The 21760-nt window shown below is 44.7% G+C and overlaps 1 protein-coding gene across 13 annotated transcripts in view; it reads left to right on the top strand.

Annotated features, from left to right (window-relative positions):
* CFAP221 (cilia and flagella associated protein 221) overlaps nt 1-13431 on the top strand; it is an 84422-nt gene extending 70991 nt beyond the window's left edge. For 5 of the 13 annotated variants that reach the window (XM_060302613.1, XM_060302620.1, XM_060302622.1 and 2 more), the window contains one exon: nt 1379-1898. In XM_060302613.1, coding sequence (XP_060158596.1) covers nt 1379-1766 — 388 coding nt within the window. In that variant the 3' untranslated portion in view covers nt 1767-1898. Of the gene's footprint in view, nt 1-1378; nt 4450-5627; nt 5721-5762; nt 5946-8045; nt 8342-13201 lie in introns of those variants that run through there. The other 8 variants (XR_009564674.2, XM_030849653.3, XR_009564675.1 and 5 more) reach the window with 8 other exon arrangements.
* Nucleotides 13432-21760: the final 8329 nt, after the last annotated feature.

The raw sequence follows: 21760 nt of genomic DNA, 5'->3' as shown, positions 1-21760 counted from the left end.
CATATGACATTTGTCTTTTTCTTTCTGACTTGCTTCACTTAGTATGATAGTCTCTAGGTCCATCCATGTTGCTGCAAATGGCATTATTTTGTTCTTTTTTATGCCTGAGTAATATGCCATTGTATATATGTACCGCATCTTTGTTTTTTAACATCTTTATTGGAGTATAATTGCTTTACAATGGTGTGTTAGTTTCTGCTGTATAACAAAGTGAACCAGCTATAGCTATACATATATCCCCACATCTCTTCCCTCTTGCATCTCCCTCCCTCCCTCCCTCCCTATCCCACCCCTCTAGGTGGTCACAAAGCACCGAGCTGATCTCCCTGTGCTATGCGGCTGCTTCCCACTAGCTATCTATTTTACATTTGCATTTGGTAGTGTATATATGTCAATGTGACTCTCTCACTTCGTCCCATCTCACCCTTCCCCCTCCCCGTGTCCTCAAGTCCATTCTCTACGTCTGCATCTTTATTCCTGTCCTGCCCCTAGGTTCTTCATGACCTTTTTTTTTTTTTTAGATTCTATATATATATATGCGTCAGCATACAGTATTTGTTTTTCTCTTGCTGACTTACTTCACTCTGTATGACAGACTCTAGGTCCATCCACCTCACTACAAATAACTCAATTTCGTCTCTTTTTATGACTGAGTAATATGCCATTGTATATATGTGCCACATCTTCTTCATCCATTCATCTGTCAATGGACACTTAGGTTGCTTCCATGTCGTGGCTATTGTAAATAGTGTTGCTATGAACATAGGGATGCATGTATCTTTTCGAATAAGAGTTTTATTCAGATACACGCCCAGGAGTGGGATTGCTATATCATATGGTAGCTCTTGAGATACACTTTTAAAAAGTCAATGTCACAGGTGGCTAGTTGGCCATGCTTCAATAAAAGCAGACACCAATCCATATAATTCAGCCGAAATAGCCATGGTCCATTTTTCACATTGTAGTTGCCAAGATTCGCCGCCCACACCCTCCATATCCACTCCCAAATGATCCACCTCTCTCCATGCCCCAGCCTGGCCGTCTACCGGGCGGCCCCACAGCTGTCATCACACAGAGACAGAGCAGGTAGATGAGAATATTGTTAGACCAAAGAAGGAGGAAATTTAGAGTAAGCACATTTTTGCTAATTTGCTCATTTAACACCTCTCCAGAGCCCTAGGATCTCAAACAAGTAGACTGATGCCTTTTCTTTAAGACACGGCCTGGTCAGTGACCTGCTCCTGAGCCCTGGAGTTTGCTTCTTTGGCCCATTGTCCTTATAAAACGTAGTGAAATGAGTCGCTGGTGAGCAGATGTGACTAGTGTCCCAACACGATGACCATCAGCAGCGACATTCTGCTCAAACCCTTCGATTCAGGGTGAGGCCCAGCCCAAGTGGGGGCAGAGCCCTGCCACGGCCCAGGAGTGGCCAGCTCTGCCGGAGCACCGCCGCCAACCAGGGTCGGCAGGGACACGCACCCTTGACTCCCACCAGCGAGTGCCGGCTCTTCCCCGTCACCGGAATGGCTCGCAGCCTCCCGGAGCTGTGTGGCCCCGGCCACGCTCTGTGGCCAGCTCTCTGGGCCCAGTCCTCTCGTGCAGAACACAAGCCGATCGGGCTTGCTGTGAAGACCCCGCTCAGCCTCGACATTTTCGTTTTAGCAGAGGTAGGAAGGCTCACCCCGATGTGCACCTACCCCGTATGTACCACGCGTCACCTGCCCCTCCCCGGGTATTTGAGGAGATCGTTGCAATCCAGTTTGTGACCCTGGAACACTTACCTTTACTTCTTCCTGCACTGCCAGGCAAAAAGCTCTTCCTGAATGAAGCAGAACCTAGGCTTGTCCACCTGCTGTTCCCTTCGGGTTATTTCCTCGGTGCTTCCTGCCCCCCTCTGCCTGGAGATTAACGTGAGACCAAGATTTGGCCCATGGTAGGGGCTCGAAAATATTAGTTCCTTTTCTGTGAGTTCATGTTACCGAACCAAACTTGGGTCCACTCGCCTGTGCACAGCAAAGCCAATCTACTGACACCGGCTCGTGGTGGGGGCAAGTGCAGCGTTCGTTGCAGGCGCCAAGCAAAGAGTCAGTCAGTTAAAGGTCAGGAAGCCCCGACTCCCCGGCGGCTTCCAGGGAAGCATTTTGAAAGGCCAGGTGAGGGAGGGGCGCTGCAGGGTGTGTGATCAGCTCGCGCACAGTTCTCTGGGTGGTGGTGAGGTGACAGGGTGGCGTTTCATCGTCAGTCCTCAGGTGTGGGGGCTACGTGCTCATGGTCAAGTAGTCAACTTCCGCTTGACGGGTTTCAGCATCTGTAAGACAGCTGAGGAATGTGCATCAGATACTGTTATCTGGGTACACCTCAGAGAGGAGCCATGGCAGAGGACATGGGGAGGGGTCTGTACCTCCCCACCAGCCAGGCAGAAGACGGTCACACACCCTGCAGCCCTCACCCCAAATCTTGCCTTTAAAAACGCCTGCCTGAAAACCACTGGGCAGTTCTGGGTTTTGGGGGCACAAACCACCTCGTCTCCTTGCTGGCCCTGAACCTTTCTCTGCTCCAGACTCTGACGTTTCGGGTTGCTTGGCCTTGCTGTGCGTCAGGCACACGAAATTGTTTGGTAACATTAGCATATTTCTAAAATCTGAAAACTCCAGAATCAAGGGCTGGGTGGAACAGTGACCTTGTAGGGAGAAGGAATGCTTTGGTGTCTGAGAGACCTGCCTCGTAACCCGCTAGCCCTGTCACCCACTCTGTTTCCCTGGGCCACATTTACCTATTACTGAAGCCCGTTGAGCAATCATTTCCTCATCTGTGAAACGGGGACGGTGAAGGGGTCCTCACGGACCACGTGAGTTGTAAGGACTCAAGTGGTGCATCTAGCCCCATCCTTAGTAACCCTTCCCACTTCTGCCCTCCCCCACCCACTAAACCTTGCGGTAACTCTGCTGCCACCATACGGCGATGGCCCGCCACCAGCTAGACACACGGCCTCATTTTGCTGTGGGGTGAGGGCACTTCCGGATGGACCGCAGTCATCAGCAGACCAAACACAGCTGGTGTGGGCACCGTCCAGAGGCTGAATACGCACATCGAGCAACGGCAGGCAGTGGACACGCCGGGGTCCACCAGCTGTCGGCAAGCACTGGTCTCAGGAATTAAGAAAAAAAATCCTGTTTTTTTTTCCAAAGCAATGTTCTTGGAAAAATCTCACGAGGCTGTTCTTTCAAAAGGCACTCAGAACACAGTCACCTTGGGCTTGAACTAACCATGAATTAAATGTGAATTAAACAAGAAACTCCCCAACTAGGACTTGTTACCTCCAGCTTCTGTGCCCAAGTGCTCTGTTGGCCAATTTGTTTCATAATAAACCATAATTGCACCACAGATTATAAAATCAAGAGAGGATTCTTTATTTCTTTATCATGGATTTCTATGATGTAAGACCCTAGATAATGTTTTTATTTCTAAAAGAGTTATAGAATTATAATAGTATTCCCTTTTAAACTTCCTACACATCTGCTAATGATATTTCAACTCTGCGGTCATTTTTCTTGAATAGATTACCTATTTCTTAGCTGCTATTTCCCCTGTATTTCTGCCCCTGAGAGTTGCTGTTAAACCATGCAGTATCCTTAGTTAATGTTTATTCACTCCAAGTTATTTTTGCATTCGTAATGATCAAAACAGCTCACTTGGGTTCTTTGCTCATTAATAAATTCAGAGAGAATTTACTGAGTGTCTGTGACTTTCATGCAATCTGAGTAAATAGCGACAAAGAAGTCATCTAATCCAGTGGTGCCCAGACTTTGGGGTTTTATAGACAACTGAAATTTCCAGAATAATCTTAGGAATTGACTTAGAGTTGTCGGCGTTTTACTTTTCCAAGAAAGGCATGAAACAAAACAAAGCAAAACAAAACCCCCAATCTCCGTCCACTGCCACCACCCTTTCAATTCCAGAGGAACATATTAACACATGGAAAAGTAAGCAGGACATGGTCTCAGAATTTTAAAATTAGGTAAGTTTGATCTCATGAAAAACCCTTGGTTGTTGCCATTCTGTCTTCCAGACCACCCTGGCCCCTGGGGAGTGGTCCAGGCTTCCACCTTCTCCCACCCTCCTCTCGGCTACACGCGCTCTGAGGTCTCAGTGGGATTGTCCGTTAGAACCTGTGTTCTCTGTCACCGAGTCAGTAAATAGGACTAATCTCTGGGTGGTGGAAGCCAGGTCCCTTTTCAGTGAGGAATGGTGTTAGAGACCAAAATCTGGGTTCCTGGTGCACACATCATTACTGGGGGTGGAGCGGGGGAGTCATCTCTTGGCCTCCTCAGCGGACAAGCCGGAGTGTGTACGTGGGGAAATGCATACATATATATGCACACACACACACGTATGTACACATTCATACAAAAATACATGACTGCATACATCTACACACATATGCACATGTCCATGTGCACGTAGGCACTCATACACACACCTACACCCATTTTAGACATCATGAATCCACACCGGTGCCTGTAATCCCAACCCACATTCATGGAGTTGCTGCTTGCTTTTCCCCGGTCCATAGTTGTCTGTCTCTTCTTTCCCCTGTGAGAACCCCTGGTCTCCTAACACACTCACTCCCTCAGTTTTATAGAACGTCAAAAATAGTTTCAGAATTGCTTCACCTATAACCACTTTAATAAACAAGCATTTTTGCTTATTAAACAAGGAGAAGAAACTTATCTCCAAGACGTATCTGCACGCACCAAGGAGGCTTCAATTAACCTCCTGGCTTTCCGTTCCTGCCACCTGCCTTACCCTCTGCCTGCAGCCTTTCTAGAGCCTGCGAGGAGGTCAGTTTCCTGCTGTGGGTCATTCTTTACTCTCTTCTATGAGACAACACTCCTCTCAGCTTCTAGAAACTTATTCCAGAAAATTATTTTAAAAGTTTATCCATTTGTGACTCTTTTCCTATTCTCTTTGCTGTTGTGGGTTCCTCTAATATCATCTGAGAGGCATGTTAAGAAGGTGTTGAGACCCAGAAAAGGGGAAATTTTTTTAAAAGGTGCGTGTTTGCTCCACCAACTTGAAACAGAAGTCTGCCGCCAACTTTAAAAATAACAAAATGTCTTTTCTCCCCATCTCAATTCTTTTAATGTCCTCAACACCCAGTAATTTGTATATGAAGCTGTAAAATCATGATACCAAACAATATATAAGGGGGTGGGGAGGAGGTTTGAAACTGAATAAACAGCTAAGGAAGAGTATAAACGTGGGAAAAAATATTAAGAACAAAAAAAGCGAACTAACTGCCCCACGCCAGCCCGACCCCCGGGAAATAGCGTAAGTTTAGACACCACAAGTTTGACAGTTCTGTTTCTAAACTCTGGGAAATGTCTTTCTCAAAACCGAAGTATAGTTGATTTACAGTAACACCGGGAAGTGTCTTCTTTGGCCCCATTCTCTTGGGTTTGACTGGTACCTATCGCAGCCCCGCCTTTACCTCTAGGGAGACATGAGTGGGTTTGCAAGAACGAAGCAGGGCAGAACAGTAGCGTAAAACACCAGTGGTGGAAAGGAAAGTGCTTTAGGAAATTGTGTAAAGACCCCGAGACTACAAATGTGTGATTTTTCCACAGCTGCGATTCCTTCAATTTAGCCATGCTTCCTATAGACGTCCCTGCCGTTCTTGATGCCTTACCAGAGGAAGACAGAATGGAGACCCTCGAACGGTACTCTTTTACTTTTGGTCTCTCGTGATGTCTATTTTCCAGAAATAGTCCCGGTGCTGTGAGAGATTTCCAAGGAGCGCCCAGTGCCCGAGCTTGCACCCCGGCCGAGACACGGCTAACACCCAGCCATACGCCCAACTAGATAGGATGCTGGATTCGTGGTGGAGAACAGCCTAAGGTCTCACACTGGCTGACCTTTCCGTGCTGCAGGCGCTCAGGGGAGGGGTGAGCGGAGGGGGAGCTGAGTGGGCTTCCAAGGCTGCAGAGTCGCCTTGACTGGGGTTAGTACTCGAAGGGTGGGTGGGGTTGGGAGGGGCATAAAGAAATAGAGCGCCCCCAGATAAATAAAAAAGAGAAAAAAGAGAAAAACGAAAACAAAGGAAATTTTAAAAGAAAGAGCAAAAACAAACAAAAAAAAAAGGAAGAAAATAAAAAGAAATATCAGCCCCAAACTAAGCTGCTTAAACTTGACTTTACTGATGAGCATCCAACATCCAGTGGGAATGCATCCTGGAATCTCCTGTGGCTGTACCCACTCGACCATTTTTCCCTGTAGATAATCAGTGAGTGAAGTCCTGAATATCTGAGGCGTGTGTCGGTTTTCGTGAGACCTGCCCCCACCCAAGTGTGACACTTGAGCGCCTGAAGCTTGGAACCCAGGGTGAACAGGGAGGTTGAGTGTCCGCCACTCAAACCCCGGAGCACGAGGGCGTTTCCTGAGGACACTGTAGCCGGGCGGGCGGGGATGACACACGGTTACTTGAGGGTCAGCGTTGGGGACAGCTGGGGAGATGCTCGGCAGACCCCTCCCCCATTCAGCACTGATGCGCGGACCCCTGGGGCTCGGTTCCCTCATCTCTGAAATGGGAAGAGTAGTACCTGCTTCTCAGGGGTTGTCACCCAGGACGACGGCGGGGGGGGGGGGGGGGGGGGGCGGGGCGGTGACCGACATCTACTGCGCACTAAATGGGCATCTGGCAAAAGCCTCGCTCACCCGCAACAAGGTCTTGCTATTTTCCACTCTTGAGGGGTGAGGAAAGCGCTAAGGGGAAGGCGCTCTCCGCACAGCGCCGGCTTCACGCGAGACTGGCCCGGAGCCGCTGCTCAGCGAAGCTTACGGATCAGAACGACTCTGTGGGTTTCAAGGTGTTTTCCCAACAGAAAACTGCTCTGCCCACCTCTGTTTACGCATCGCTGTCAGCAGAGGGTTCCTGCTGCTAATTCTAAATTTTGAAGCCTTCGTTGATCTTGGGAGCATTTCTCCGAGTGTAGCAGAGACGGCCTCTCTCAAAAAAACTGTCCCTTATAAAGAAATAGACTTGTGGAGACCGGAGGCTCACCGTCCCAGCCTCCCCTGCAGTTACGTCATCCATGTCACTCGGCCTGTGCCGAAGGGACAGGAGCAGACGTGAGATCTCCTCCCGAGGGCAGGGCCAGGATGGAGTGGGCTCCTGCACCCTCTCTCTCGCTGCTTCGTGGAGCTGGAACCCACATGTGCAGGGACCCAGCTGTAACCATCCAACACCCAAGCTCGAGGCCAGGGGTCCGCAAACGGCCGAATCCGGCCTGAGTAGTTGTATAAGAGACCCTACGACCCGCAGAGGCCTTTACAGGAAAAGTTTGCTGACCCCTGCTCTAGGGGATCGCAGAGCCCAAGATAAAAATAACCTCGGTCCCTGCGATGTCTTCTCTCACCCATAGGTTATTTAGAAATATACTGTTTCATTTTTAAAGCAGTCGTGGATTTTTTACTCTTCTTTGCTATTGATTTCTATTCGAATTCCATGTGGCCATAGAACATTCTCTGAATGATTTCAATCTTTTGAAACATTCATGCTCTCCTTATGGTCCAAGGTATGGTCAATATTGGCAAATGTTCCACGTGCACCTGAAGAGAATATGAATTCTGTAACCGCATTTCTAAACTGCTTTTTTTTTTTTTTTTTTTTTCGGTACGCGGGCCTCTCACTGTTGTGGCCTCTCCCGTTGCGGAGCACAGGCTCCGGACGCGCAGGCTCAGCGGCCATGGCTCACGGGCCCAGCCGTTCCGTGGCATGTGGGATCTTCCCGGACCGTGGCACGAACCCGTGTCCCCTGCATCAGCAGGCGGACTCTCAACCACTGCGCCACCAGGGAAGCCCCCTCTAAACTGCTTTTTATTCTCTGCTTATAAATAACCATTCCCACTACTGTGGGTTGGTAGAAAGCTATTTGTCAGCCTTATGCTTTTTAACGTAGATTCCAGAAGAGTAGGTGGGAGGAATGTTGAAAGAATTGCGTAACTCTTAAATGACGACAATATTTCTCGATTTTATTCCTTTTCAGCGAGCTCTGTGAGCAGAGTATAGACATCATGCTGACCCCAGAAATGATGGCGGTGGAATTCCCTATGTTGAACTACAAGGACACCAAGAAGGAGAAGTAAGTGGATGCTTTGATGGCTTAGGAAGAGGCAGCCAGGATAAAGTTCACCCGACGGGACGCACAGAACCGCCGTGCTGTTTGGATCTAAGAACGTGTCAAAAGGGGCACGTTTCCAATGCTTCAGATGTTTAGATGTGTATTTTATGCATAGCGACGCTCCCTCAAATGTTGTTGGCAAATAAACCTTTAGAACAGAGTCCAGCATTCCCATTTGCTTATCGTGTGATTTCAGAGCTGTGTTTGTTTCTTATGAGTAGCTGAATGAGCTTCATGCAGTATAAGAGGCCCAGGCTCTGGAGCCTGGCGAGACCCGGGGCCGCAGCCCATTTAGCGCCCGTGCCACCTCCAGCTGCATTGCTCATCTTAAGTAACTGGGCAGTTGTGAGGGTTAAATGAGATGCCAGTGCGAAGACACCTCTCCAGCTGCTCGATGTGAACTCGCTTGGCACACGTGAATTCTTCTCTTTGCCTCTCCCTCAGGGGCCAACTAGCCGAGCAAACCGTCACCCTTCAAGAATTGGTTTTGAAGAATACTTTGGCAAAGTAAATAACCACCAGAGTTCATATGGTTTGTAAGTTTGAAATTCCAGTTATCCTTTTTAGAATTCTTTTTCTCTTTAAAAAAAAAAAAAAGTCTTTTTTGGGACTTCCCTGGCAGTCCAGTGGTTCAGACTCCGCACTTCCAGTGCAGGGGGTGCGGGTTCAATCCCTGGTCGGGGAACTAAGATCCCGCATGCTGCATGGCCAAAAAATAAACAAAAATAGAAATAAACAAATCAGTGATTTTAAAAAAATTCTACTGAAAAAAATAAAAATAAAGCCTTTTTTTTTACTATTAAAATGTTAGAAAATACAGAAAAATATAAAGAATAAAATAAAAACAATAATCCTACCACCCAGAGGCAGTAACTTGTACATTTTGATGTGTGGTCTTCCAAGGATTTATTTGTTTGTTAGTTTAAATAAACCATAAACACCTATTATATTTTGTTAAACCGTACATACAGTCATCACTCGGTATCCACAGGGGATTGGTTCCAGGACACCCCCATCCTGAGTACCCAAATCTGTGGATGCTCAAGTCCCTGTATAAAATGCTGTCGAATTTGCACATAACCTACGCATATCTTCCCAGATACTTTAAGTCATCTCTAGAGTACTCATAATACCTCATACAATGTAAATGACTTGTAAATAGTTGCCAGCGCACGGCAAATTCAAGTTTTGCTTTTTGGAACTTTCTGAAATTTTTTTTCATCCGGGGTTGGTTGAATCTGAAGATGCAGGACCTATGGATACAGAGTGCCAACTGTATGTGTTGACATATATTCATACATGCATACCTTATATATATATGAATTCAATCATATTGTTTTATCTTCTAGAATTTTATTTAGCAGTATAGCATAAACATAGCTGTATAGACACAGACATACACCTTTGTATCTCATTCGTGGATGTGCCATCGTGTGTTCACACGCCCTTCTGATGATCACATCACCTCTTTCCAATGTTCTGCTGTTGCCAGTAGCACGGCAACAAACCTCCTTGTGTCATAATTCCTTGAAAACTTATCAGACTGTCTCCTTGGGATAAATTCCTAGACACATAAATGCTAGGTTCATGTTCATTTTAAGGTTTTAATATATAGTGCTTCACCACCATCCAGAAAGTTCATCAACAAACCTCCTACCAGCAGAGGTCAGGATGCGCACATTCAAATGCCCTGAACAACGTGTTACGGTATCAGGCTTTTTTCTTTACCAATATGATAGGTTTTTAAATGACCATATCATTGTTTTAATTTTAAACTTCTTTGTTTACAAGTGATGGTAAAAAATTTCCTATGTTTATCAATTGTTTTTCTTCTTTTATGAAGGAATTTTTTACCTATATTGTAGAAAGTGTTTATCTTTTTCTTACTTATTTGTAAGAGTCCCTCATATTTTAGGGATAATTACCCTTCCTGTGTATACTGTAAATTTCTCAGTTTGTCTTCCTCGTTTGGGGTGTTTTGGGGAGGCCCTGCCTTTTTGGAAGGGAATACCCACATATCTTAGAGGAGCATGGGGTTCCTTTGGTTTGTTTGTGATAGTAGCAGAGGCCTACAGCAAACCAACACTCTCAGAAAGTAGACTGGCAGTTTCCCGTAAAAGAAAATCGAGGAAATAAAAATTTTAAATAGAATTTCAGTGAGCATCGGTTTTAAGCAGCTAATTAACAATAAAATATCATGTTACACTACATAGCACATAGAACCTCTGACACCTCAACAAAGAGATGTACTTTGCATTCTGTTTCAGGTTTCAAACGAACAGTTGACTAAGAGGTTATTTTTCAATTAATTTTTTTAAAATTATTTTATTTATTTATTTTTGGCTGCATTGGGTCTTTGTTGCTGCATGTGGGTTTCCTCTAGTTGCGGAGAGCGAGGGCTACTCTTCATTGCAGTGCACAGGCTTCTCATTGCGGTGGCTTCTCGTTGCAGAGCACGGGCTCTAGGTGCGCGGGCTCAGTAGTTGTGGCTCGCAGGCTTAGTAGTTGTGGCTCGCGGGCTCTAGGTGTGCAGGCTCAGTAGATGTGGTGCACGGGCTTAGTTGCTTCACCACCTGTGGGATCTTCCCGGACCAGGGCTCGAACCCGTGTCCCCTGCATTGGCAGGCAGATTCTTAACCACTGCGCCACAAGGGAAGTATCCCTGACTAAGGGATACTTTTTTTTTTTCAATTTCAAAAATTACCCCTGGACTTAGAATGGTTTGCCCCATGAGTGGGGCAATATCTAATACCTCTTTGCTTACTTGGTATTTAACCTGGTTTTTCACCATTTTCACTACAGAAGCTAACACTGAATGCCATTGGATTATCAAATGATTATTGAATGAAGTAGAACTTATTACTTTATATATTCACCCAAAGTGGAAGATCTTCTTTTCTTGGTTAATGTATTTTAGCTACTTTACCAAAAAAAAACAAAACAAAAAAAACCCAACAATGAACTCTAAACATTTTCTGCACAATTTAGCTTCCAATTTTTTTTCAAAATACACATACATTTCACACATTTTCAATAAATAGATCCATGGCCTTTTGAATTCATCTATTTTGCAGTTTAAATTATTTTTTGTACGTTTTTCCATGTGTCAAAATTGTCAATGTAATTATCAGTTTATTGGCTGCATAGTATTCCAACTGATTGATATCCCACAGAGGCTTTTGTTTCATTTTTTTCAAATTTTTATTGAAATATAATTGATTTACAGTTGTGTTAGTTTCAGGTATACAGCAGAGTGACTCAGTTATATATATATATATATTCTTTTTCAGATTCTTTTCCCTTATAGGTTATTACAAGATACGAGTAGACTTCCCTATGCTGTACAGCAGGTATTTGGTTCTGAAATTCTCTCCAGCGCATAGCAAGCATGACCCAACGCTCAGCTCTGTCTTCTCTCTCCTTGTGCCTTTTCCTCACCTCCTTCAGCCTCAGCCAGAAGCAGACAGAGTCAGACACACACACACCAGAGCTTGGTCAGACAGGGATAGAAATAAAGAACCCATCAGTGGGACTTATTGTCCCCATGAAGACTGCTGTCTATTGGGTTTGTGGCAAATATTTATTTTCATGGATGCAAAGAATCATCTGCTCTCCCTTGATGGCTGTAATCAACCCGAGAGATTCTTTGCTGCCTTGATGGTGATCGCACCCTCTCAAGACCCGCTAAGGAGAATCATATTGCAAACGTCCAAGGAACTGTGAGAGTGACTTCAGTTGCCAACATATCATTCAACTCCCCTTAGATTATCATATCACTCAATCATTAATATCTTTAAGGGCTGACATGATCTATATATTTTTACACTGATTCCATAAGGTGGTGCCAATTTTTTTTTTAATTATACACATTAGGGAACATTTTAGTTCTTCATTTTCAGATATTTCTGCTTTTTCAAAACTTTCGGGTATTTGCCAAAACTTCACATTTCACCCTCTTTAGGAAATGTTTCAGAAGCACTTAATTTTATTTTTTTAATTTTACTGAAGTATAGTTGATTTACAGTGTTGTGTTAGTTTGTGCTGTACAGCAAAGTGATTCACTTATACATATATATATATATTCTTTTTCATATTCTTTTCCATTATGGTTCATCACAGGACATTGAATATATCTCCCTGTGCTATACAGTAGGACCTTGTTGGTTATCCATCTTATAGATAATAGTTTGCATCTGCCAATTCATCCCTCCCCCACCTTGGCAACCACCAGTCTGTTCTCTACGCCCATGAGTCTGTTTCTGTTTTGTAGATAAGTTCATTTGTGTCGACTTTAGATTCCTGCTGCTGTGAATATAGGGGAGAAGCACTTAATTCTGTATTGAATTCTTCTACCTGGTCAGATCGTATAGCTGAGCTCACAGTCCTTAGACATCTGTGCTTCCAACCAAATACACTCATCACGTCCTCCCAGATATTTGGAGAGTTCTACCCCTCGCCACACCGGCGACATCTGGCCTCCACATCAGCCACTGCTCTACCCAGGTGCAGAGCCCTCCCTCTTGATTCCCACCTTCTAGAACTATGGCCAGAGTCAGAGATACTATGCGTCCACTCAACTCATAAACATGAAGAACCAGAGATAATGTGCGTCCACTCGACTCATAAACATGAAGAACCGGCTCCCGCCAACTGAGCCTTCAGAAGCCATCATGCCGGGATGTGTACGAGTAGGTTCTCGTTTCCCCTTTGCAACAATCCTGGGGGACGGGATGCACACCAGGTGTGCGTCTGGAAACGGCGGCTGAGAGCTTAGGTCACGTGGCTCTGCTAAGATACTGGTGCGGCTCAGACTGGAAACCAGGCTTGAGCCACTTACCAGTTGGGTGTTTCCACTGGTAACTAAGTGATCGCTAAGCGGGGTTTCAACTGTGTATGCGGATAAACAGCCCTCCGACCTTCGCAAGGCATCTCTCGCAACGCTGGGCCCGGCAGCAGGTTGGTGGTGTTTCATGAGGGCCCCGATGCGCCTTGCCGGGTCTGTGTTTGATGTATATACTTAGAGAGGCGAGAGACCAAGCACAGCCACTGGAGAAGGCAGGAGAAAAGGTGTTTGAGGAGATGAAGACCCTGCGGGGCAAAGCTCTCAACTCGTTGACTCTAGAATAACAACAGTCACCGGGAGGTCAGTTCCGCTCACTTGCTTTCTGCAGGTCACCGTGGTCCTCTTGGTCTGTTTACGTTCCAGCCATTTGGGGAATTAAAGTTTCCAGAGGGAAAAAATAATTGAAATGTGGATGATGTATATATTTTTAAATTATTTTTCTCTGTAACAGTAAAATGTCATCAGTATGATGGCAATGTTTGGAGCTCCTGGCTGCAAGCTTTAGCGTGGGAGCAAAGGCTTCCGGAGTGCGAGAGGCCGAGCGCCCTCTGGGGGGCGGGGGAGGGGCTGCTCCCCCCCACCCCCCGCGCCGTGACCGCCAGCTCCCACGGCCCCCCAGCACCAGACCCTGGCTTTGGCGGCCGCTCCCAGAAACAGCAGCACTGGTGAGGGCGACACTGGCTCCCCAGCGGCTGTGACAGGGGCAGACCCAGGCGGGGGGCGACCAGAGCCCGCAGACTGGCTTGGGAGAAGAGGGTGAGGCCTCTGCAAGGGTTCTCGGGAGCAGCTGGGGCGCGAGGGCGTCGCCTCGGGCCCAGGAGTCCCTGCGAAGGGTCAGTGGCAAGCAGGCCTTTTGACCGTGTGTGGCAGCATGACTCCAGTTCTTAAGCATAGGCTGGCTGCACGTCAGAATCACTTGGAGAGCTTCAAAATCAACAGCTGAATCACTGCTATTCTTAAAATGGATAACCAACAAGGACCTTCTCTACAGAACGGGGAACTCTGTTCAATATTCTGTAATAACCTCAATGGGAAAAGAATCTGAAAAAGATTAGATACATGTATATGTATAACTGAATCACTTTGCTGTACTCCTGAAACTGACACAGCACTGTTAATCAACTCTACTCCAATATAAAAAACAAAACGAAACAAAACCAAGAAACAGCTGAGTCAGACTTCCTGGGGTAGGACCCAGGCAGTAATCATCTCTAGAGCTCTCCGGAGGATCTGATGTGCAGCCCAGACTGAGGCCCACTGGCCTCCAGGATGAAGTCCAGGTTCCTCACGGGGGCTGCAAGCCCCTGCGTCTCTGGGTCCCGCCTCTAGCTTCCTCTGCCCTGGCGCCAGGCTCTCCCTGCGGGGCGGTGGGGGAACTGGCCTGGGCAGCCGTCTGGTCCCAGGCGAATCCTGGTCCTGTTCTCATCAACCACACGGCTTCCTTAGTGTCTGTGAGCTTCCACTTTCCCCGTATGACCGGCTCCAGGGCTCACCTCCCATGGGGCTGTGAGGATTACATTAGGAAATGCAAAAAGTGTACCTGGCATTAAACAAGTGTTCAGAAATCTGAGCTCCCCTTAACTCACAGGGCAGGACCAAGGCAGCAGTAATTTAAAAATTCTTTTTCATTTTGAAATAATTTTTTTTATGTTCCCATATCTCTTCCTGCTTGCGTCTCCCTCCCTCCCACCCTCCCTATCCCACCCCTCCAGACGGTCACAAAGCACCGAGCTGATCTATGTGGCTGCTTCCCACTAGCTATCTACATTATGTTTGGTAGTGTATATATGTCCATGCCTCTCTCTCGCTTTGTCACAGCTCACCCTTCCCCCTCCCCATATCCTCAAGTCCATTCTCTAGTATGTCTCTGTTTTATTCCCGTCTTACCCCTAGGTTCTTCATGACATTTTTTGTTTTTTTCTTAGATTCCAGATATATGTGTTAGCATACGGTATTTGTCTTTGTCTTTCTGACTTACTTCACTCTGTATGACAGACTCTAGGTCTATCCACCTCATTACAAATAGCTCAATTTCGTTTCTTTTTATGGCTGAGTAATATTCCATTGTATATATGTGCCACATCTTCTTTATCCATTCATCCGATGATGGACACTTAGGTTGTTTCCATCTCCTGGCTAATGTAAATAGGGCTGCAATGAACATTTTGGTACATGACTCTTTTTGAATTTTGGTTTTCTCAGGGTATATGCCCAGTAGTGGGATTGCTGGGTCATATGGTAGTTCTATGTGTAGTTTTTTAAGGAACCTCCATACTGTTCTCCATAGTGGCTGAACCAATTCACATTCCCACCAGCAGTGCAAGAGTGTTCCCTTTTCTCCACACCCTCTCCAGCATTTATTGTTTCTAGATTTTTTGGTGATGGCCATTCTGACTGGTGTGAGATGATATCTCATTGTAGTTTTGATTTGCATTTCCCTAATGATTAATGATGTTGAGCATTCTTTCATGTGTTTGTTGGCAGTCTGTATATCTTCTTTGGAGAAATGTCTCTTTAGGTCTTCTGCCCATTTTTGGATTGGGTCGTTTGTTTTTTTGTTATTGAGCTGCATGAGCTGCTTGTAAATTTTGGAGATTAATCCTTTGTCAGTTGCTTCATTTGCAAATATTTTCTCCCATTCTGAGGGTTGTCTTTGAAATAATTTTAGACCTAAGGAAAAGTTGCAAAGCCAGAATGGAGAGCGCACGTATACAGTACTCAGCTTCCCCTGATGTTACCCTCTGCTGTGGCACAATCACCAAAAGTAGGAAACGAAGACTGGCTCTGCGCTGTCGACTCAGGGGCTTTCACTGTTCAGGAGCCACGTGGCGTTTAGTCTCAAGGCTCCTTACTTTCTTCTCACCTGTGACAGCCCCTTAAGTCCCTGAGCCAAGCAGTTCCCAGCCAGCCCGCTACCAGGGCCCCGCCTCACAACAGCCCCTCTTTTCTTGAAGAAGTTTGAGGGCGTCTGTGTCTTACCACCAAGGAGCTGAATCAGATCTCAGGACTCAGCCAAGACATGGACACGGGGGTCTGGTGACACGTTCTCCAACAGTGGTGTCTTCAACAAATGTTTCTTTTCAGATACTCTGTTTGCGGGAAGTTTGTTAAAGCCCTTGTGAAAAGAGGGGAAGCGATGCAAAGGAAAGAGCTAGAAGCATATACAGAAGATCAACAGACAATACTTACACCCCCCAAGCCCCTGTGTATGCACACACACATGCCCTTCCCAGGTCCAGCTCAATGTCTCGCCAGCTAGAGGCCCGCAGAAGGTGGGCCCTTTTTGATACACTTCCTCTCCCTGATGGTAGAGTTGACCTGAACCTGAGGACAGGCTACTCTTCAGGTCCCCACAGCCTGGAGCTCGACCGGCCACCCCTGGGGCACCAGTGGCCCTGCTACTCCCCCTCCCACCCCGGCCTTCCAGAAGCTCTCCCCTCTGCGTCAGGCTGATGCGTCTGAACTGCAAGCCTGCACAGGATGCCCAGGGCCTGTCCTGTAATTACCGTCCAGCGAACTACTCTGCACCTTTCCCTGGATCCCACGTCTAGAGGACTTACCAAGACTAATCTCCTCCTGCCTCGCAGTGCCGAGGCACCTTTAACCTCCAGCACCGCCAGAAGTCCAGCTGGATTAGCCGAGATGGCTACAGCAGAGACAGGAAGGTGGTTACCACCAGCCTCGGCTGTTCACATCATGACCTGCAGGAAGGAGGGCCGCCAGTGAGCAGTCGTGGAAAGAAACATCGTTCTTCCTCTTTCTGTCTTTCCCACCAGCTGAAGAATCCCTAGGACAAGCGCTGTGGGCGAGAGTGCAGAGCCTCTGCGCCCACCAGAGCCAGTGGAGCCACATGTCTAGTCTTTACTGGGGAGGGTGCTGACATGGTGGGGGCAGTGCTGGGTGAAAGATGAAACTGAAGTTTCAAAACAGACAACAAGCCTCAACCAAAATGATACTGTCCCAGTAACTGATACTGACTGACAAATTATAGATTTGGACTGTGTGTCCTTAAGGGACCCTGTCAGCAAGCAGGGAATCAGTGAAGAGTACAGCTGGTAGCAATCACTGGAGAAATAAAGTCATTTCATTTATCCCTCAATGAGCTGATATCACTCAGTCAAACTGTCCCCACTACAGTCACCACCAAAAGTACCAGCTTCTGATGTCAAAAAGATACCAAGGAATGACAGTCAGTGGAAAACTAGGATCTCAGAAGTGAGAGGGGGCTGTGCAGTGCAGCCTAGGCAAGGGGCCCAGGGTCTGATTTGGTCTCCGCAGGTCGGTATTATAATAGACAGCATTCACGTTAAAGTTAGTAAAAAAATGTATTTGTGGCAATAGGGAAGCTGGTATTCAAGAAAAGGCAAAAAAAAATTTTTATATTAGAAGGTTTAAGTAGTCCATTAAATTGGAGTTAAATTTAAAATGATATGATTCCATGACATGTTAAAAATATCTCTTTTCAGGGCCTGCCCCTAAAGTGGCCTCTGTGCTCTCACCCACTCCCAGGGCCAAGCAGAGTGGTCTAACATATGCCCAAAGCGCCTAGAGTTTTGATCTCAAGTACAGCTCCCCAAAAGGAAGCCAGGAGCCTTGGAAAGTGTCTGATCCTATGTCTTAGGGCAAAGATAATTAAGATGGGCCTGGAGTACCAGTGTGTTGCCAGAAAGAAAGTGTGCTTTCAAAATGATCCAGGGCAATTTTAAAGGATAAAGGAGCCAGTTGAAAGGGGCTCCCACTGAGCAGCTGGTGACAATTTGGGGACTAGAAAGAAAGCAGTAGTTCTCTGCAGAGCCATATGAGGCATGCTAGAAAAACAAAAGAAAAGAAAAAGAAGGCATGTACAAGTTTATAAGGATGTTTACAGTATGTTGACAAAGCCAGACTGTGTGTATACTATATACTATATTCAAGTCTTGGTCAGCATCAAAATTTCATCATTACAAATCAAACAGCTAAAATATTCATTACACCCCTGGTAGGGGATGTAGAATCTTATCAGCTCTACTCAGGCAATGAAAAATTATGGAAGATTTTACTATTACAAAAAATGACACAGGCTTGGGAAGTCCAATTATCTCCACAGTGACTCAGCCTAATAAATACTGACTCATGATGAATCATCCTGGAAATCATGCTGGACCCCAGTCCTGGGCAAGAATATCCCACCAAGAGTTCAGCCTCCAGCACCTCAGTGTGAAATGGCCCAAGAGGATGGCTCTGTGCCCTTGGGTTAGGAAAGCACATTTGTGGTGTCCAGATGAATAAAAGAATCTGCCTGGGTTGATATTTGGGTGCTGGGTAGGCTATCTGTAATAATGAGTTTTATTCCACTGTTTTATATGTACTTCATTTAAGATGTTTAGAACAGGTAAGAGAATCTGTTAGATTTATGTCTATTTTATTAGATTTATAAGAGTTGCTTAATGGTTTAGTAAGGTTTTGCTTATTAGATTTGGCTCGGGAATTAAACTACTTGGGACGGGGTGGCTATTGGTGTATTTAAGAGTCGGCTAAGTCGAATTTGAAAGTATGGTTTGAGATGCCCGAGGGAATTTGATCAATTGAGTACAGAAGTGTGGGGCAAAATTAAGGAAGATTTAATCTGTAAAGCCCGTGGTTAACTGAAGGCTAACCAAAGAACACGGAGAAACAAAATCTTATTTTCATACAAAGATCTCTGAATTTATTAAGATAACAGTATTTGCAAACTGACGTTTTAGGCTTTTAGGCTTAAGAGATATGAGATATTTAAACTTGATACTTTAATCAACTGAATAGTAATTAAAATATAAGTGGGCTTCCCTGGTGGCTCAGTGGTTAAGAATCCACCTGCTGCCAATGCAAGGGACACGGGTTCGAGCCCTGGTCCGGGAAGATCCCACGTGGCGCGGAGCAACTAAGCCCGTGCGCCACAACTATTGAGCCTGCACTCTAGAGCCCACGAGCCACAGCTACTGAGCCCGCACGCCACAACTACTGAGCTGCGCTCTAGAGCCCATGCTCCGCAACAAGAGAAGCCACCACAATGAGAAGCTCATGTACCGCAACCAAGCGTAGCCCCTGCTCGCCACAACTAGAGAAAGCCTGCACGCAGAAACAAAGACCCAACACAGCCAAAAGTAAATAAATAAATAAATTTATAAAACATAAGTAACTCTTTAAGTATTCCTTTCATGCCCAAAAGCCCCCTCAGAAAAATTTTTAGGGAAAAATAGAAAACCTGAAAAGCCCTATAACAAGTAAGGAGATTGAATCAGTAATCAAAAATCTCCCAACAAAGAGAAGCCCTGAAGCCTACGGCTTCACTGGTGAAGTCTACCAAATATTTAAAGAACTAATACCAATCCTTCTCAAGCTTTTCCAAAAAACTGAAGAGGAAGGAATGCCTCCTGATTCATCCTAGAGGCCAGCATCACTCTGATGCCAAAGTCAGATAAAGACACTACAAGAAAAGAAAACTTCAGGACGATATCCCTTATGAACATTGATGCAAACGTTCTCAACAAAATAGGAATTCAGCAGCATATTAAAGAGATTATACATCATGACCAAGTGGGATTCATTCCTGCAATGCAAGGATGGTTCAACATATGAAAATCAATCAATATAATACACCACATTAACAGAATGAAGTACAAAAACCACATGATCATCTCAACTGATGCAGCGAAAGCATTTGAGGGACTTCCCTGGTGGCACAGTGGTTAAAGCTCCGTGCTCCCACTGCAGGGAACCTGGCTTCGATCCCTGGTCAGGTAACTAGATCCCACATGTATGCTGCCACTGAGAGTTTACATGCCACAACTAAGGAGCCCGCGTGCCACAACTAAGACCCGGCGCAACCAAATAAATAAAAATAAATATTAAAAAATAAAAGTATTTTAAAAAAGCATTTGAAAAGTTCAACACCTTTTCATTAATAAACACTCAACAAACTAGGAATAGACGGAAACTGCCGCAACATAATAAAAGCCATATTTGAAAAATCCACAGCAATGGTGAAAGACTGATTTTTCACTAAGATAGGGGACATGACAAGGATGCCTACTTTCACCAGTTCTATTCAACATAGTACTAGAAGTTCTAGCCAGAGCAATTAGGCAAGGAAAAGAAATAAAAGGCATCCAAATTGGAAAGGAAGAAGTAAAATTATGTCTGTTCATAGATGATATGAAATTATGTTTAAAAAACCCCAAAGATTGCACGAAAACCTGTTAGAGCTAATAAATGAATTCAGCAGGATACAAAGTCAACATACAAAAGTCAGTTGCTATATACTAACAATAAGCAATCTGAAAAGGAAATTATGAAAACAATTCCATTCACAACAGCAACAAAAAGGAAAAATACTTAGGAATGACCTTAACCAAAGAGGTGAAAGACTTGTACACTGAAAACTACAAAACACTGCTGAAAGAAATTAAAGAAAACATAAATAATGGAAATATATCCCATGTTTGTAAATTGTGGACTTAATATTATTAAGATGGCAGTACTACCCAAAGTGATCTAAAGATTCAATATAATCCCTGTCATTTTTTTTTGTAGAAATAGAAAAACCTATCCTAAAATTCATATAAAATCTCAACTGATCCTGAACAGCCAAAATAATCTTGAAAAAGAAGAACAAAGCTGAAGGATTCATACTTCCTGATTTCAAAACTTACTACAAAGCTACAGTATTAAAACACTGTGATTACCAGCATAAAGACATACATATATAACTGAATCACTTTGCTGTACACCTGAAACTAACACAACATTGTAAATCAACTATGCTCCAATAAAAATTACAAAAAAAAAAGAGGCATACATATAGACCAATGGAACAGAATAGAGAGTCCAGAAATAAATTCTGGTATATATGATCAAATGATTTTTGACAAAGGTGCCAAGACCATTCACTGAGGAAAAGACAGTCTTTCAGCAAGTGTTACTGGGAAAACTGCATATCCACATGCAAAAGAATGAATTTGGACCCTTACCTAACACCATGTTTAAAAATTAACTCAAAATGGATCGAAGACCTAAATGTAAGACCTAAAATTATACAACTCTTAGAAGAAAACATAGACACTGAAGAAAACTTCACGACACTGGATTTGGCAATGATTTTCTGGATATGACACCAAAGACATGGGCAACAAAAGAAAAACAATTTGGACTCTTAAGAAAATTTAAAATCTTGTGCCTCAAAAGACAATATCCTCAGAGTAAAAAGGCAACCCAAGAATGGGTGAAAATATTTGTATCATATATCTGATAAGGTATTAATATCTAGAGTATACTGAGAACTCCTAAAACTCAACCACACACAAAAAACCCAACCCAATTCAAAAATGGACAAAGGTTTTGAATAGACATTTCTCCAAAGAAGATATACAAATGTCCAATAAGCACATGAAAAGGTGCCCAAAATCGCTAATCATTAGGGAAATGCATATCAAAACTACAAAATACCACCATACACACATTAGAATGGCTACTATCCAAAAAAAACAGAAGATAAATGTCGGTAAAGATGTGAAGAAATTGGAACCTTGAGCACTGTTGGTGAGAATATAAAATGGTACAGCCCCTGTGGAATACAGGACGCCAGATCCTCAAAAAATTTAAAAATGAAATTAACACATTATGCAACAAGTCTACTTCCGGGTACATACACAAAAGAATTGAAAGCAGGGTCTTGAAGAGATATTTGCACACTCATGTTCATAGCAGCATGATCATAGTA

This window comes from Globicephala melas, chromosome 7 (assembly GCF_963455315.2).
Source record: "Globicephala melas chromosome 7, mGloMel1.2, whole genome shotgun sequence".
In the NCBI taxonomy this organism is placed as follows: Eukaryota; Metazoa; Chordata; class Mammalia; order Artiodactyla; family Delphinidae; genus Globicephala; species Globicephala melas.
This window is presented reverse-complemented; position numbering and strand designations above follow the sequence as displayed.